This window comes from Daphnia magna, linkage group LG9, assembly GCF_020631705.1.
Source record: "Daphnia magna isolate NIES linkage group LG9, ASM2063170v1.1, whole genome shotgun sequence".
Classification (NCBI taxonomy): Eukaryota; Metazoa; Arthropoda; class Branchiopoda; order Diplostraca; family Daphniidae; genus Daphnia; species Daphnia magna.
Window position 1 is genome coordinate 5191849 of NC_059190.1, and position 17393 is coordinate 5209241.

General features: G+C 39.3%; 1 protein-coding gene and 1 pseudogene across 1 annotated transcript; both read right to left on the reverse strand.

The window, feature by feature from the left end:
* Positions 1–99: 99 nt before the first annotated feature.
* LOC116935849 lies at positions 100–3269 on the reverse strand (annotated as a pseudogene).
* Positions 3270–11918: 8649 nt separating this feature from the next.
* Positions 11919–15379, reverse strand: LOC116930735. The gene is made up of 6 exons (XM_045179135.1): positions 14576–15379; positions 14266–14506; positions 13992–14195; positions 12529–13913; positions 12218–12421; positions 11919–12136 (listed from the first exon to the last, which is right to left on the reverse strand). Exons 1-6 carry the CDS (start codon positions 14680–14682, stop codon positions 11989–11991), a joined length of 2289 nt encoding a protein of 762 aa, XP_045035070.1. The 5' UTR covers positions 14683–15379; the 3' UTR covers positions 11919–11988.
* Positions 15380–17393: the final 2014 nt, after the last annotated feature.

Here is a 17393-nt window from a genome sequence, read left to right on the forward strand (position 1 = left end):
GGTAGTGTTCACTGTGGGTTTTTTTTGGTGAACACCCGAACCGGTGGCATGGTTCGGGGTAGTGTTCACTATGAAATGTGTCATTTTTTTCGGTTAACACCCGAACCGATTTCGGTTTGGTGAAATTTTTGAATATTTTTTAGTGAACACAGTGTTCTCTTTGTATTTCTTTTTTTTGAGCCATCCAATACAATTTTGTTCATACACTTAATTTCTATTCTGTCTCTAAATCAAAGAGACGAGCATCGTTCGCAGTTTTTGCATATTTAATTGCGTTGAACTTTGTGTAAATATCTGCACATTGTTCTAAAAGTTCTGCGGTTGTTATCTTTTGTTTGGAATAGTCGTTCCACAAACCAAACAGTTTTAAATTTAATTCTTTTAAAGTTTTTCGCTGTCTTGTCAGTTGTTGACCCTGTTCAAGCATCTTTGTGTATATATCAACCTGTATAGCCTCCTCGTAGAAAACTTCGAGGAGAATATACAGGTTGAGGCCTTTACTGCTAATGCTAAGTCCAGCGTGATTTTCGAGATGTGTGTGCCAGCCTTCAACGTCATTAGTGGTTCTCACCTAAAGCATGTTAGAGTGAATGTAATCATTTGAATGTTTTAAATTATATTTTTCTTTTAATACCTCTTGCATGAAGACCGACTAAACTTTAGGAGGCCAAAGCAAGCTGTCAATCCAGGTATTTTCCATGTAGTTGTACAGTTTTCGCATCATAGTTCGGTTCTCCCTGTTTTCAATTTCCCAAACAGCTGATCTTAAATTTGCAAAGGCAGAAGGGATTTTTCCATGTGGGAGGAGATGGAGAGACATCATTTTCCTGCAATAGTTAGTAAATACATCTGTTAAGTTCCACAATAAATATAGAAATATTCACACTCACTTGCAAATCCCACGAATTAGCATGTCTGTACGATATGCTCTTATTAAACCTATAATATTCATTAATATATTTCAAAATTTTACTTATTAATTTGTCTGTCTTATTTTACCCAATGATTTTATGCGGCGAAAAATACACTGGGTCCAATGGAAGCCATATCCAAATATTTTAACACCAATACCAAACTGTTTTTCAATAGCCAGCCACACTGACTTCTCAAAATCAACGACACATTCTTTCATGGCGTAACTGTACAAATAAATAATGTCTCGTAATTACTACATTCATAGTCATAAAAAATTTATAGTTATACCTGTTACCGAGAATTACATTTTTTATGTGTTTCAGCACACGTATGTAGTCCTTTTGAGTCCTACTAGACATGAGGACAAAACATAATGGAACCATTTTCTTTTCGTTTCCATATCGAATGAAAGCGTGTATCGTCCACATCTACATAAAGGGTTTTTTTATGATGCTAAATGTTCCATCCATGTACCATCTTTTAGCATTTTTTTATAGCCGCGCCTGTTTGTTAGTGAAACAGACTATGTGTTTGCGCTTAGCGGTTACTACGTCATGAAGGTTTAGCCCATCCGGAATTTCATCGTCCTCAAATGTAAAATCCAGTGTTTTTGGATTTTTTGGACGAGTCTTCGCTCTAAACAAAGTTTGGAATTTTTTTAATAAATACTTAGGCAAGAAATGTGTAAAAATACCTAACCATGTTGACTGATTTACAGACTTGTGTTCTATTCACAAGTTTCCTTCTCCTATTTGATGCAAAGTGCTTGGCGATGATGGGGTCGGCAATGGCCTTAGCAGATTTCCCCTTATTTTTCAATCCTTCACGCTTAGCGTCCCTGTAAATGACTAGCGACTCATATATATTTTCTTGTTTTGGGCAGGAAGTAATGTGCACTCCTCGCTGGATGATTGCATTGCCTGAAATCAGAATAAGCATTAAATAATACAAGAAATCTTTAAAAAGACGATGTATGTACCTGATTGAAAAACTGTGCATTTGCAAGGATTCTCCTGTGGTCGATGATTACACCGATAAAGAATACCATTACTCAGCACCTTCCAGACACCAAACTTGTATCCATGTTTGCGGTCAACAAGGATATTACTTAACCTAGATTTAAAAATAGCACGTTAGAAAAAAAACGTAAAAGAACAATGAATAGTATTTCTTACTTCTTTCCTGCTTTAAATACAAGTTTCCAGCGCATGTGTGTAGCCCGCTGAGGTTTACGTTGCTGAGAAAACCCCTCAGTCACAGGAGCGAGTGTTTCTTCGCCTAATGATAGATCACTCTTGGTAATATTTGCGTTTGATTCTTCGCTTTGACTCCTTGACAAAGATTGCCTCTCGGCTGAATGATTATGGGCTCGACGACGTTCCTCCCAACGACGTCCTGGAGAAAGCGTTTCTATCGCGTGACGACGACGCCAACGACTTCGTGTGGGTGGGGTACTTGGCTCACTCTCTTCTTCACTCTCTCTTTCACTCTTCTCGCTATTTCCTTCATTCTCTTCTTCACTTCCTCTTATATCACTTTGCTCACTCTCTTCTTTGATTTCTCATTCACTCTCCACGCTATTTCTTTCATTCTCTTCTTCACTTCCATCTTCACTTTCATCATCCGGTATAGGTATGATATTAGGTTGTTCAACCATTACAGGGATAGATCCCCTTGATGAATGTCGTTGAGCGGCTTCCAGGTATTGAGCGGCTTCCTCTGGTGTCAGTTCATTTAAAGTTAATGGACCAAAGCCAAATTTGATTTTAAAAAAACGAATCAACAATGTAACAAAATTCTATTACCTGTTTGACCTTGGATTGTCAATGCATTTGGCCGAATCGGTTGATTAGGAACAGCCAGCCCACGTCCACCACGTCTACCTCTGCCTCGCACAACCCACCCAGAATCACCACTAACCTCATAATCTGCCCACCGGCTGGGCTGTTTCCTCGATCTAGTGGGTCTTTCCATGATATACCTAATAAACTTCAAATAAACTTTAATAAACTTGCTAACAAAGCGTCTAAGAACAAAGTGAGCAAAATTTCACAATATATTATAACACCACACCTAGTGGAATTTATTGTTTACGAATTTTGGGGCGGTGCCGAAACAGACAAAAATAGTGCCGTAACGGACAAAAGTGGCTAAGAAAACATACATTGTAATACCAATACTTAGGACCACCTCTGGTGGCGGTGCTGAAAAAGACAATCGCAGTGCCGAAACGGAAAGAATTGGTGCCGAAAACACCAAAATTCAAAATGCCGAAAAAAGTGCCGAAACGGGTGGCAACCCTGATTAGCATAGGAGATAAGTTGAATGAGACTTTTCAAAGCACAAGAATTCAATTTCACACAGTACTACAATAACACTTGAACTCTGTCAGAGATACCACACAGACCGGACGTATCTTCCAACTTCTCTGCATCAACGTCGAGAGCCGCAGCGTCATCACTCAGACGTTGTCTTCCATGTTTTTCTCAGAAAATCATAACGCTTCCATCTAGTGCTGAATGAGTTCAACACAAACATCAACATAAAAGGACCGTGGTTTAAGTGCGTCCTTATAACGTCCTTTGGCGGTCCAGTACTGCATGTCCTAGTAAGACAGATTAAGGATGAGTTATTGCATTAAATTGTTTTGTGAGAAACAATTGTGATCTTAACTGAATACTGTGTAATATCACAAAGTACTTACCTGGTGCGGCTTTCGGTATCCTCCAATATAGGTATATTTGTCAAGTACATCAAGCTCAATAGTGGAAAATTTCTTGCAATATTGATATAGAAACCTTCTGGGGATTGACATTTCTTCGGAAACACATTTTTTTTTTCTTTTCTAGAACTACTTTGTTAACAGCTTGCAAAACGTATCCTTCTTAATAAGAAACACATTCAGTTTTTCTAGAATAATGCCTAACCATTTTTTGTAGCAACGAAACGTATCTACTAGAGTTATAACCGATTGACTATTTTTCGGGTTGGTCGGTGTGGTTTAATATGCCTCAGGTAACCCCCATATTCTCCCAGTAGTACACGAAATAAAATTAATTTTTATCCGTAAAAATGTAAATATAATATTGACAAATTTGATAGAAATTGACATCTCTGGATGAGGGCTATCCATTTCTGTCAAATTATCGCTTTAAAACTACTTACTTAAGTAGTATACCAATTGGCTATTTTTTTGTAGGTTGGTGTTGTTTGACGGGTCTCAGGCAATTTCCTTTCCCAATAAAAACTATAATTGGGAAAAAAATGAGTTCTAAATTAAAAAAAAAATACATGAATGGATAGCTGTTGATGATTTCTATCCATTCCTGTAAAATTATTGCTTGAAAAGCAATAACTCGAGTAGTAAACCGATTGGCTATTTTTAGGGCAGGTCAGTGCGGTTTAACGGGTATTGGGTAACCCCCTCCAATAATACATGAAATTAAAATAAATATGAAAAATGTGCTTATGAGCAATAATAAACAAGTTCAAAATGACCAATGTGTTCATTTACTTATGTCTTTAAATAGTTACGAACGTAAATACTTGTACGAAATATAAAAATACTTGTTGCCAGTAATATCTATCATCTTATTTCTTTCATCCGTATGAACAAAAACAAAATTTACTTATTTCAAGATTTATTTCATTCTTTGTTTACTTAGGAACAACGTTTCTTGCACCCATAATTATAACATTTATTTTTCTTAATACAAAATGTACTTCTGAAATTAATTATTTATCATGAGGACAATGAAATTTTTTACTTAAGAATATATATCCGGAAGAACAACTTATTTTGTAGCCATAATTACTTAGTAAAATATTTACAAGTGCGTAGCTTAGAAATACTTATGAAGCTTATTAATTTTTGCTGAAATTTTAAATAATATAGATCTACATGTACATATTAATGGTTAAGAACAAATATACTAGTGAGTTTTAATTCCTATCACCTTAATAACCATCAAACATATTTCTTTGTATTTTGCTAATTACTTTATTTACTTGTGAAAAAAATTACTTTTGCACGGTTCCCGAAAACATGGTAGGTGTACTTTAGTTTTGGTAGCTACCCACCAGAGGCACCTGATATTTCTACACCAAACAAGTAAAAAATAACAACAATAATAAAAAGTGGTTACTTTTAGGGAATACTCTCATAATGGCGCCGGCGGCACGAAACGTAAAAACATGAAAATAATCTTTATCTGAATCAGCTAATACCGTCCAGGGAAATAAACCTAAAAATATGCGATATATTTCGCATAACAGCCAAATCACGATATAATAGGAAAGGTACGCTCTCGGCTATGCCCAAGGCCGGCGGGTGTTCAGTAAAGGGTCCCAAGATTCCCCGCCAGGTTCGCTAGTATAAGAGGCCCCTCGCCTCTCGGGGTATAGTAAAAATTTGGGTTTTTCGTTCGTTATCTATAAATTTACCAATCAATGTGTCCAGAAATTGATTTAATTTAAGCTTAATTTAATTCCCTATCCTTAAATACCTAATTCATCTAGATTAGGCAATTATTTATATTTTAAATTTGTGATTAAAATAAATTTTTTTTTACATTTGCGCCTTTCGCAACATTGCCTATTTCATTATATTTAACACGTTTGTCCTCTCTCTAGTGCTGAATTCATTAGAAATAGAATTCGTCAATATTTATTAAATATATCCATTTTTAACAATGGTGTAAAAGTTGCTGCACTAGAGAGAAGACAAATGTGTTTAATATAATATAATGAAATAGGCAATGTTGCGAAAGGCACAAATTTAAAATTTTTTAAAATTTCAATCACAAATTAAACATAAAAATAATTGCCTAATCTAGATGAATTAGGTATTTAAGGATAGGGAATTAAATTAAGCTTAAATGAAATCAATTTCTGGACACATTGATTGGTAATTTTATAGATAACGAACGAAAACCCCCAATTTTTACTGTACCCCCGAGAGGCAAGGGGCCTCCTATACTAGCGAACCTGGCGGGGAATCTTGGGACCCTTTACTGAACACCCACCGTTTCCTCCAAGAGACTGGGATAGCGCGAGAGCGTACCTTTCCTATTATATCGTGGCCAAATCATCAGTGAGTTCGCTGTGTTTTTTTTACTTTATTCTTACGGTTCGACCGTAAATATAAAAAAAATGGCTAAATGTATTGCCATAAGACGCCTTGTTAAAAGAGGAAAAAAAAAGAAATGTGTAGACATGTTTGGGTGGGGATTGTATGATATTGTAACGAGCCGCCGACAAAATCAAAATTCAAACGGTAAAATTTAACGTGTTGTTTTTATTGCCCGTATCTTCTAGCCGTTGCCCTGTTTTGACCCCAAATTTGTTGCCCCGAATGTCCCACTTTCTACTTTTATTACTCTAATGGTAAAGCCGGCCTTCTTCCGCCGACCTTATATTTTTGAACACACCTGACCTCGTTTGACTTTAAATTCGATTCTGTTTTGCCGCATAAAAGACGGACAAACTTAAAGAGCAGCCAGTCGAGCAGCCAGTCAGACAGTGAGGCAGTCAGTCTTCTCCCGATTCCTCCGACAGTTACCTTTTCCCTTTTGTTTTTGCCGCTGTGTTTTTGTAATGTCATTGTTGTCAAATTTAAATAAACATCATCTTTCCCCTATTGTTTCATCTGGTGGCAGCGAGGATGAACCCGCCGACTGAAGCTTTGGCCGTTACGGACGCGTTACCAAAACTCTACTACAGCAGCTCTTCGCCGAATATGGCACAAATTGAAGAAAAATATTCTGTCAACGAAATCAAAGAAAAACCATTAAAGAAGAAAATAAAGGCATTGTGGTCGGAAAAATTCAAGAAACTAAAAAAAATATGTAAGTAAAACACTGAAAATTGAAATATCTCGACCTGTTTTTCGGCTGCTATTGTCGCAAGCCGAGTCACCATTGAGAAAGCCTCTTCCCACCCGGAAAAACACGAGGACAAGGAAAATCACCAATATGGAAACAGCATATTCGCAGATGAATTTGTCATACCAGCATCAGTGTCGGACCATCAAACAACTGAAAGTTGCATTTTTTCCATCCCTCTTCCTGAACCAATTTGCGAAAACGCAACTATTAACACGTCGGCAAATGAGGAAACAAAGGAACAAAAAATCGCGGTGACTTCCAACCACCTTTGAAATCGCGAAGACCAAACCGGGATGAAACATCTAGACCAGTTGGAGCTCTTACACTCCATCCTACACGATGCCCACTTGACGCCAGACGACGATCAACGCGCCTCAAATGCCGTACACCAAGCCGAAAAATTCAGAGACTCTGATCGCCCAAGGCCGGTGGCCAAAATCAAGAAACGAAGCAGTCTACGTTGCACGAAAGAGCCGTCGTTTTTTGCGCAATGACGGTGTGTGTTTGTCTGTCCAGCCGACTAAGCCCCCATCACCTAGACCGCGCGAATACCTGACTCGACATTGGAAATTCATTTCATACTGAGTATTTATTGTTAACACATTAAAACTAATAGGCTAACTGTATATGCCAAACCATGATAAAATAGTAATTAGTGTTAAGAAGAAAATTTAAGTAAATATGGGTGGAAGGATAGGAAAAAGAAACAACAAAAATTAGCAAATAAGGTATCTTAACCCCTGCCATAGGCTCGTACCATCCGCTAATACACAGTAAAAAGGGTTTTTTTTTAGCTACACGTAAAGAACGCCCGTTCACGCCTTTTTCAGTGACTGTACAATAAATGTAATCATTCAAACTTCCAAACGCATTTCAGAAAGTGCAAAACTTCAAAGAAACACAAAATCTTGATATTAGGTTCCAATGGATGGAGAAAATAGAGTTTTACACTAGTCTGTTCTTTGGCAGTGTCTTTAAGTAGTTTCATAGCTCCTTTGTTTGACTGATTTCCATTGTATTGGTAATTCACAAGGTTGAATGAAGCACTTGAGATTTGTGTAATGAGTCAATTGACAGGATTTATTCTGTTAATCTTGATAGACTGACAAGTCAACTAATACTTACAGTCACGTTAGTAGTTACGTCAAAATATAGTAAAGAGTGAAAAGAATGTTACACAGGGTGTGGTTATGCACGAGAGTTACAGTCACGTGGCTTAATTGAGAAGTCTTTTGAGAAGGGTCGAAGAGCCAGAGGACGCTCCTGGCCGGGTTAAACAGCGTCCCCTTTCTCCTTTCAGCTCCGGTGTCATTTTTCTCGCTAGGTGTCTGATTGCATTTCATTCAACAAGCATATCAAGTTCTTCGGTATGAATCCTTTTATGTACAGTCTCCTACACAAAAAGGTGAACACAGATTTATTATGAAAAAGCCATATGTGGGTAGTAAACATTAATAGTTTACCTTTTTATGGAGAAGTAGGGCAGTTTTTGCGCAAAATCATCAAAAGGGGGTTGGGTAATGTCAGTCCTGACACCTTTTTTCCCCTAGGTATTAAATATCTTGAAAAAAGTGTAGACTGTATTATCGGTAGACTCCCCTACCCCCCCCGGCTAATGAGAACAATTTCTGTCTTTCCAAACAGAGTCTTTCCATTACTCGTTATTGCACTCTACTCCGGCGTCGACCTCAACGGTGTTGATACATTGTATTAGCTCTTAACAATATACAAAATCAAATCCATATGTCCCTCTAGCGGCAACCGTGTGGGCCTATCAGTACCTACTCCTCATACCAGTTTAAGCTCTGCTACAGTGAGGTTTTCGTCGTGCCTAGCTCCTCTCCCTCTTCACCCACTGCATATTCGAGGCGTTCGAGTTACGAATGGTAATGACGATTCTTTTTCGATTAATTCACTCGATTCTCGTGGTCATGGTCGTCATTTGCGTTATAGCTACGTAATCCGTTCAGAATACCCGGTTTCATCCGCTCGATCACGTGGCCGATCTCGTGGGAGTCTTCATCGTTCGCCATCACGTGTAACCTCTCGAGATCGTTCTGACCACATGCCACTACAGACATCATCTCGTGATCGTTCCCGATCACCACGCCGCCATAGAGACTCATCCCCTCATCGCTCACGTGAGTCACCGCCTAGTCACCCCCGCGAGACATCCCCTCGTCACTCAAGTGAGTTGTCATCTCGTTCTCGTGAACCGAAACCTTCATCCGTTCATATCCCACCCATCCCCCGTTCTTGAGCCAAATCACTACGAGGATGGATGATTAACGGCCTGCCGCCTGCTGAGGCTAAAGGTCTTCGTTATGTTTTCGTTCCTGTTTATGAAAGTTCGTTCCAATTACAATGCCCGCGCCTAGATGAATCTATGGGTCACACCTTAAAATGTCTGAAATCATCATCAAGCTCGGTCGCTGACCTAGTAGAAAAAACATGGCTGTCTACTTGTTATAAAATTTTTGACATTGCTCATCCCCTTATTCAACTTTGGGGCTTGCTGCCGCCTGATGATATATTAAATCAGTATGTGGAGTCTGCTCTCCGCCATTGGGGTGTTGTTTTCTCGGAAGTAAGGAAAAATCCTAGATAGAACATCCTACGCCAGACCACCCCAGATTTCATCAATCTGCTATCGGACCAGTATCTTTTCTCCATTCGTGAAACTGGCCGCCTCTTTGGAGTCCACTTCCTCAAAGCTCTGTCAAAAGAAGCGGACGAAGAGAGAGCAAAATAGCTAAAATCGGACGCAATGGAGGTTCGCATCGACGCTTGACACGCTATTCCTTCCGAGGCAGCCGTGGTGCCCAGCAACAGACGTCGTATGGTAGCCAACAACTCTATACTTCCTCTGCCTTCTTCCAACCCGCCCGCGGTAGTGGAAATTCTCAACGCTCTGGGACAGTATATTTTGATTCCCCCCCCCCTTCCCTTCTGTTAACTATAGCTACCCTCCGGTGGGCGGAAGATTATTGCTATTTTCTTCTGCGTGACTTTTGGTTTCTAACGATCCCTACATTTTAAATATTGTATTCTCGGGTGCGACCATTGACTTTATTGCTTGCCCTTGTCAGAATGCAATTCAGCAAAATTGTCGCATGTCCTTCGAAATGGAGAGTGCTTGCGACGACGCAGTTTCCGAGTTACTAACAAAAAACGCGATAGTTCCTGTCCTAAAATCCTCCCCTGGCTTTTACAGTAGTATTTTACTTGTCCCCAAAAAGACAAGTGGCTTCTGACCAATTATTAATCTTATGGTATTAAATTCCTTCGTTGATTTCAGACACTTTAAAATGGAAGGAGTGGAATCTCTTAAACAGCTTATATGTCAGGACGACTGGATGGTCAAACTAGATCTTAAGGATGCATATCTAGCTGTTCCTGTAAGAAAGGAACACCAACTCTTTTTGTGTATCCCCTATATGGCGGGACCTCTCCTATCAATTTAATTGCCTTCCCTTTGGGTGGTCTTCAGCTCCTCGCTTTTTCACCAAATTGTTAAAACCAGTCGTTGCTTCACTTCGTCGAAAGGTAATTCGCTTAGTTATCTACTTAGACGATCTTATTATTATGAGTAGCAGCCGAGAAGATAATTTTCGGGATCTAGCCACCGCAATTGACTTGATCACCTCTGCTGGGTTGCTTATCAATTGGGATAAGTCCATTCTTTCCCTCACGCAATCTATCGAGTTTCTTGGACTACTATTTTATTCCATTACACTTTTGTTGGCACTCCTACTCGAAAAAGTGGTATCTCTCTAATCTATTTGTCATCGTGCTCTAGAGAAAGGATCCATGTCTCTCCATAACTATCATACTTGATCGGAAGTTTTTCATGGACTATTCCTGTGGTGCCTTTCGCTCAAGCGCACTATCGTAATTTGCAACGATTTTATCATCTTCCATTCTAAACGCAGCGATGTCTCTCAAGTTGTTTCTCTTCCACTGGAAGTTAGAGAAGATATTTCTTGGTTTTTACAGAATCTCTCCTTGTCTAAAGGGCTGTGCTTTCTAACTAAAGAACCCGTCAAGTAATCAGGTAGTCTGACGCTTCTCTTCATGGATAGGGTTTTACTTGTGATGAAATTCAATCCCGGGGGCCTTGGACTGATCGACTACTTGCACCATATTAGCGAGCTCGAGCGGATTGCCGAATTCTACGCATTAAAATCCTTCACATCTTTCTCCACTTTTCTGTCGGTTCATTTTTTCTCGACAATTCAACAGCAGTATGCTATATTAATCAAAGTGGTGGTACGAAATCCAGAGCTTTATGTGATTTAGCTCGATTAATTGTCGATTGTTGTGTAAAAGTCGTAGAATAACCTTTCTTTTTCACATTTACCTGGCCTTCTCAATTCTATTGCAGACGAACAAACAAGGAAAACGCTCGACGCCAGCGGTTAGATAATGAGGAAATCGGCCTTTCAAGACCTCTCTCTGATTTGGAAAACAGACATTGATCTGTTTGCTGCAGCTTGGAACGCTCAGCATCACAAATTTAAATCCTGGATACTACAGCCGGATGCATTTGCGATAAACGCCTTTTCACTCCGCTGGAAACACATTCAGGGGTATGCGTTTTCCCCGTTTTCCCTAGTAGCCCACTTTCTGGCGAAGGTCCGGAAAAAGCAAGCCAAATTGGTGTTAATTTGTCCCCTATGGACCAGTCAGCCTTGGTTCCCACTCCTGCTACACCTGGCCAACGACATTCTCGTGTGATTCTGTTTCGAACGGATCTTCTCTTGTCAAGCAAAGGGGAACCTCACCCTCTGACGAGCGACAATTCCCTCATCTTAACCGCATGGAGGTTGTCCGGGCCAATCCCTTGCCTGGCAATCTAAATCTTGTCCTTGAATATTTAGCATATCTTAGTCATTCGGGTAAAGCATACCCTACGATCAGTATTCATAGATCGATGTTGTCTGTTACGTTACCAGAGTTGGGAGTAGCTCACTGATTTGAGAGCGCGCTCAGAGCTTTCCGCTCAGTGCTGAAAAGTGAGCGTAGCTCAGCTCTCGCTCGCAAAAAAAAAAAGTGAGCGCGCTCTCGCTCGCGCTCGCGCTCTTCGCTCACGTACAAAAAATGCCATATGAAATCTGTATATTTCCATCTTCATTTTGGCACTACAACTGCATTACAAGTTACAACTTACTTAGAAGATGAATCCTTCTTACTGGAATTCCCGTTTTTTTTTCAAAAAAACTAATTTGTCAAAAGTGCTGTCCTTTAAGTTTGTACGTTTGGGAACGAAAATTAGTCCTGCCGTGCTAAACAGCCGCTCGCATGCGGCGGACGACGGCAGTGCGCTGTTGTATTCCCTAATAAACATGAAAGAAAACCAAAATTAGGAAGTACACATCATTTTATCAATTAGCTAGCACGGAAAATGTTACACTTACAGAAATATTTGCTTTATAGTTGGGAAACGATGGAGATCTTCCAGGGAACCACCGACACCGTCATTAAAGTAGCGTTCTACTTCGCTAACATCGGTCGAGGCCCTCTTTTTCAATCCTTCCAAGAATCTATTTCTCTTCGGTTTCTTTCCTTTCAGCGGCGAAAAATCACTGCAACTTCCTTCGTCATGGCTGCTTTGAGTTCTACTGAAGAAATAAAAAATAAAATAAAAAGAAATGACCATACAAGCATGGTGAAATAATTGCATTGAGTTCTGTTCTAATTAGTGCTTATATAGCTCCTTAGTCCTTACTCAAGTGTAGCATTCCCACGTCTTTTAACTTCTCGCTTCAGGAGGTCGGTGTCGTACGCTTTTTTTTCTTCAGGACTCCAAGTCAACTTAAAGTGTGGATCGCTGATCGCTGCAAGACGCATAAAGTCGTCAACAAATGACTTGCAAAATCTTCTTTCAACACCATCGATCAAGCAAGTGATTAGAGGCACGCAATGAGTAAAACTCCTGTCTTCTTGGAAACCAATGAGTTTTTCTTTTAAAAGGGTTAGAACCGGCAAAACGCACCCAACAGACATTTTTAATTCACTTTGGAAAACATCCAGGGCATCAGAGATTGGTTTCATCACTTTTATGAATTCTTTGAGAAAATCCATTTCCGCTGTTGTCATCCTTTTAACTTTAAAATGATCAAAAACCATTTGAAGTTCTTCAAATTTGTGAGTCACGAAATGTTGCACTTTACGTAATGCATCATAATAAGAGTTCCAGCGTGTAGCATTATGAATCACGAACAGTTCTCCCATGATCTTTTTAATGTGGTCGGACGCCAATGAGCTACGGCTTTGTCTATTCCAGATGGAAGATAGTTTAGCATCTAGTTGTTTCTTCAATCTTGAAAATCGTTGATTCACGATGTTTTTAACGTCGGTCGTGGCTATCAGATTTATAGTGTGACACGTACAGCGGAAGTGACGTGGAAGACGGATCTGACTTTCTTCATTGTCACTGTCAACATCGTCCTCTCCTATATTTTCTTTTCGAATTGATATGTTTTGCTCGTGTTCTTCATCACATTCCATTTGCAGCTGATTTTGTCCATGATTTAGAATTTCGCCGATTTCAATATAAACCACATCTTCCTCATCATCTTCTTCGTCATTAAACTCATCTTCTTCATATTCATCACCATCGGATCTTCGAGAAAAATTATCTTTATCTTGGGGTGTTACACTTGAAAACATTTTGAATGCTTTAAGAAAGTTGGAGCCGTTATCGGTAATTGTACAGTTAACTTTGTAGGAAATCTGAAATTCCGCATGAACATCTGAAATTGCCTTAGCAATGACATCATGAGTATGGCTTCCGTAAATCCTTCGTACTCCAAGGCAAGCACTTCGACGTACGATTTCTTTCGAATCTTTGTCTTCTGAATGCCAGTGGGCCGTCATGCCCAAAAAGCTTCGCTTATGAGCTGTCCAGCAGTCTGCAGTCGTACATACGTACTCTGCTTTCTGAAGCTCGGCAATCAAATTATCTTTGGTGGATTGATATTTCTTGTTCAGCAGTTCCATCATAGAACGCCTACTTTTAATGACAAGAGAGCCAATTAAACCACCAATGAGCTCTCTATATCCCTCTTTCTCAATTTCACTTAGCGGCAGAAGATCTGAGATGATGTGATTCTGTATAAGAAAGAGAATTACAGTCAATTTTGAATCGTTATCTAACTCATCTTTCAAGTTTGAATGCAAAATTCTTACCAGTATCATATCGTCAAGCTGTTTTTGTGTTTTTATTGGCTTAGATTTAGAAGCACTGGAACTCAAGTGCTGATCTAGCTTACTTTGAAAGACATTCCCTTTTCCAGCACCAGCAATACTAGCATTACCATTAGTATTGTTTCCATCTTTGATTTTCTCTTTACACCATCGTTCAAAATAAGCAAGACTCTCAGGATGTTTTACCTGGAAGTTGAACGACAAAGATAAAATAGTTTAAAAGTCTGAAGGTTCTGTTACATTCAATATTGTTTACCTTCATATGCCTTTTTGCATTGTATGCAGAGTTGTTAGTTATTGATAGGTACTCTGGTTGTCCATTAGAGGCATACTTTGTCTTAAACTGATGACACAATAGGCACTTGACTTTGAACCCCTTTCCTTTCTTCACATCTTCTATAAAAGTAAAGTAATTTGCTGGTAGTTGGATTCTTTTACTCGTACAATGGGTTTCAGCACTAGCAATGACTTCCATCTCCACGACTTCCTTATTCACCCTAGAAAAAGTATGATAGATTAGAACTGACAGTACATAAATATTAAAACCAACGTTATTTTTTACTTACAACGTGTGCGAGACATCAGAGTGATCAGACGATTGAGAATTACAGTCTGTTTCAATTTCATTAAAATCTCTTTCACCTGTCTTGTTACTTCTCTGATTGGAGGCCATGGATAAATAAAATGCCTGTTTGGGTTGCTTCTGAATTACTTGATTCAGTTTATTGGCAATTTGGCACAAGCACAGAACGAGATGATGAATATTATTTGGAAATATTCCGTCATCCAATTAGTTTTAAATATTGACCGCTAGATGGCGTTGCAGTCATTGAGCTTCCGCTCAGGAGGTCTTCGCTCGCGCTCCCTCTCACGTTTTTCCAGTTTGAGCGACTTCGCTCGTCGCTCTGAGCGCCGCTCAGAGCGCGCTCTCGAAAAGAGCGCGCTCCCCCCAACTCTGTACGTTACCTTCCGTTGATTGTCTTTCTTTGGGTCAACACCCCGAAGTTAAACAGTTAATGAAGGGTTGTTTTAATTCCCATCCTCCCGCTCCTAAATATTCTTCAATGTGGGAATTTTTTAATCAGTATGCTAGCTATTTGCTAGTAAATTGATAGTGGCTTATTGGATAGGTTTCCGTCGGTGACGCGGGAGATCCGTGTTCTAAGCTTGTTTGCGTTAATAGTGTAGAGTAACGCTCAATTGCGTCATCTTACTCTACGAAATATAGGGTTAAATGAACGAGGCATTTTACCAGAATGCCGTGTATTTAGGGCTACAATCAAGACGAATAATAAGACTAATAATTATTAAATTAAAAATAACATACCGATAAGGTGAGTACGGTGGCACGGCTGGTGGTAGGAGGCTCCAAGAGTGGTCGGGATCTCGAAAGGAGACTGATTGCTCGGGGTGAAAATCATGGCCTTTATATACCGAACGAGCCGGTCCGTGACCTACTTTTACATAATCAAGAGGAAGATGTGGGCCGTGTTAACCCACCCCGAGTCAAGTTGACGGTTCTTGACAGGTCGTTTAAAATGGATTTAAGCTAGAGTTAACGAGAGTAAAATAGAAATTCGGGGGAGGGTGAATTTTAGCTGCATAGGAAATTTATGGGGAAGTAAGTGAATTTGAGGTTTGTTAATGGCCCTGTAGAAAAGCCCCCCCTAAACTAGTTCATTAGCATAAACAATAATATTAAGCAAGGTTAAACAAGTAACTAAAACATTTAACTGTCAGACGGTGAGACAAAGGTTTATTTATGAAGGGTTCGCGCTCTTAGGGAGGTGTCATGTTGCAGCACGTGTCATTACCCCCGTGCACGTGTCACCTCGCGCACGTGTCACCCCCCGCACGCGGTACTCTGCGCACGTGGTTTTTATACCCCGTACACGTGTTGTTGTATTATGACCACGTGGTGTATGGCCTAGATATTTAGGTCAGTTTTCGTTACAATAGTTTTCAGAGCAAATATAGCTAACGAATATAATAAATAAATATTTGATGAAATATATTATATTTAAAATTTGGGAAACAATTTTAATGTATATATTTAATGATTATTTAATTCTTAAACAATTACACTATTTTCATGACAGAAATAATTTTGTTAACATTTATCTCATACAAATCTAGACCACGGATCTATTCTAAGCTGATATATTCTCTAGCTCGCTTTCGGTTTCTTTGTAAGAGAAGAACACCTTTGAGATTGATCTATCTTTAGATATTTTAGTTTTCCTTCGTGTACAGTATCCTGCACAAAATACGAACACCGATTTAATTTTTGAAGCCACCTAATGACGGGGTAACGGTTTTTTTGTTTGTTTTTCTTTAAGGGGGACGGGGTGATGTACACGACAGGGAAGGGTTGGGTAAGTCTAGACCTTATTTTAAATGCCTTAAGGTATTATGCTTCAAGCCAAGTAACAGGTCGGGACATTTTTGCAACACCCCAGGATGGTGTGTTTTTTTTTTATTTTGTTGGAAATTTAGGGCTTGGGTTTGGTAATATTCCTTACCGAAAAAAATTAGCTAATGTTGTGTCTGCCTGTGAATGTTTACGTCGTTGTCAACGGCTTAGGTGTAGCATTTCTGACTGTGAGGCTGGAGATCGGTGTTCGATTTCAAATGAGGAGATGAATCATTGTGGTTACTTTATAAGAAATTCTCGATGATATACAGTACCCACACAAAGTTTGGAAACACGACGAGTTTTTCCGCGCTTTTAACACGGCGGCTTACGGGCCGAAGTGTCTGCCTTTTTTACGCGATAACTCACGTTTGAGTTATCGCAAAGCAAATCCAAAAAAATCCTCTTGTTGAGGAAAGAATTTCCTTTCACCATGAATTTTTTGAAATTTTTGTGAATAGAAGTTTAGCCCCAAAGTCATAGGTATAAAGTTTGGAAACATCGGCGCGCTCGCCATATGTTTCCATGCTAAAGTGTATGTTACTGAAAAAATTATTAAAAATTCCAATATATGAATTTTTACTTGAAACTTTTACAAACGGTAGACGACATAGTCGTCTACATTTTGACAAAGTTTCAATTTTTTTTATGAAAGGCTGATTTTTGCCGATTTTTTTAATAAAACGTACGTCGGAACTTCTGTTCCCCCTTTCTTCCCCTTTTGCTTTTCCCTTCCATTCTTCCCTCGGGCTAGGATTTCGTCCCTTCACCACGAAAGATTGATCGGCATTGTTTATTTTAATCCATCATATCATGGGCCGTAGCATCATATCGTAAACCCGAAGCAATATAAATAGATTCAGTTAGCAGAACGATTTGATTTTAGAAACATTTACCTTTTTATTGATTTCTCAATCTTCAATGACCGACTCATATTCTGCAAAGACAGCAGCTGCCGTATGATTCTTTGG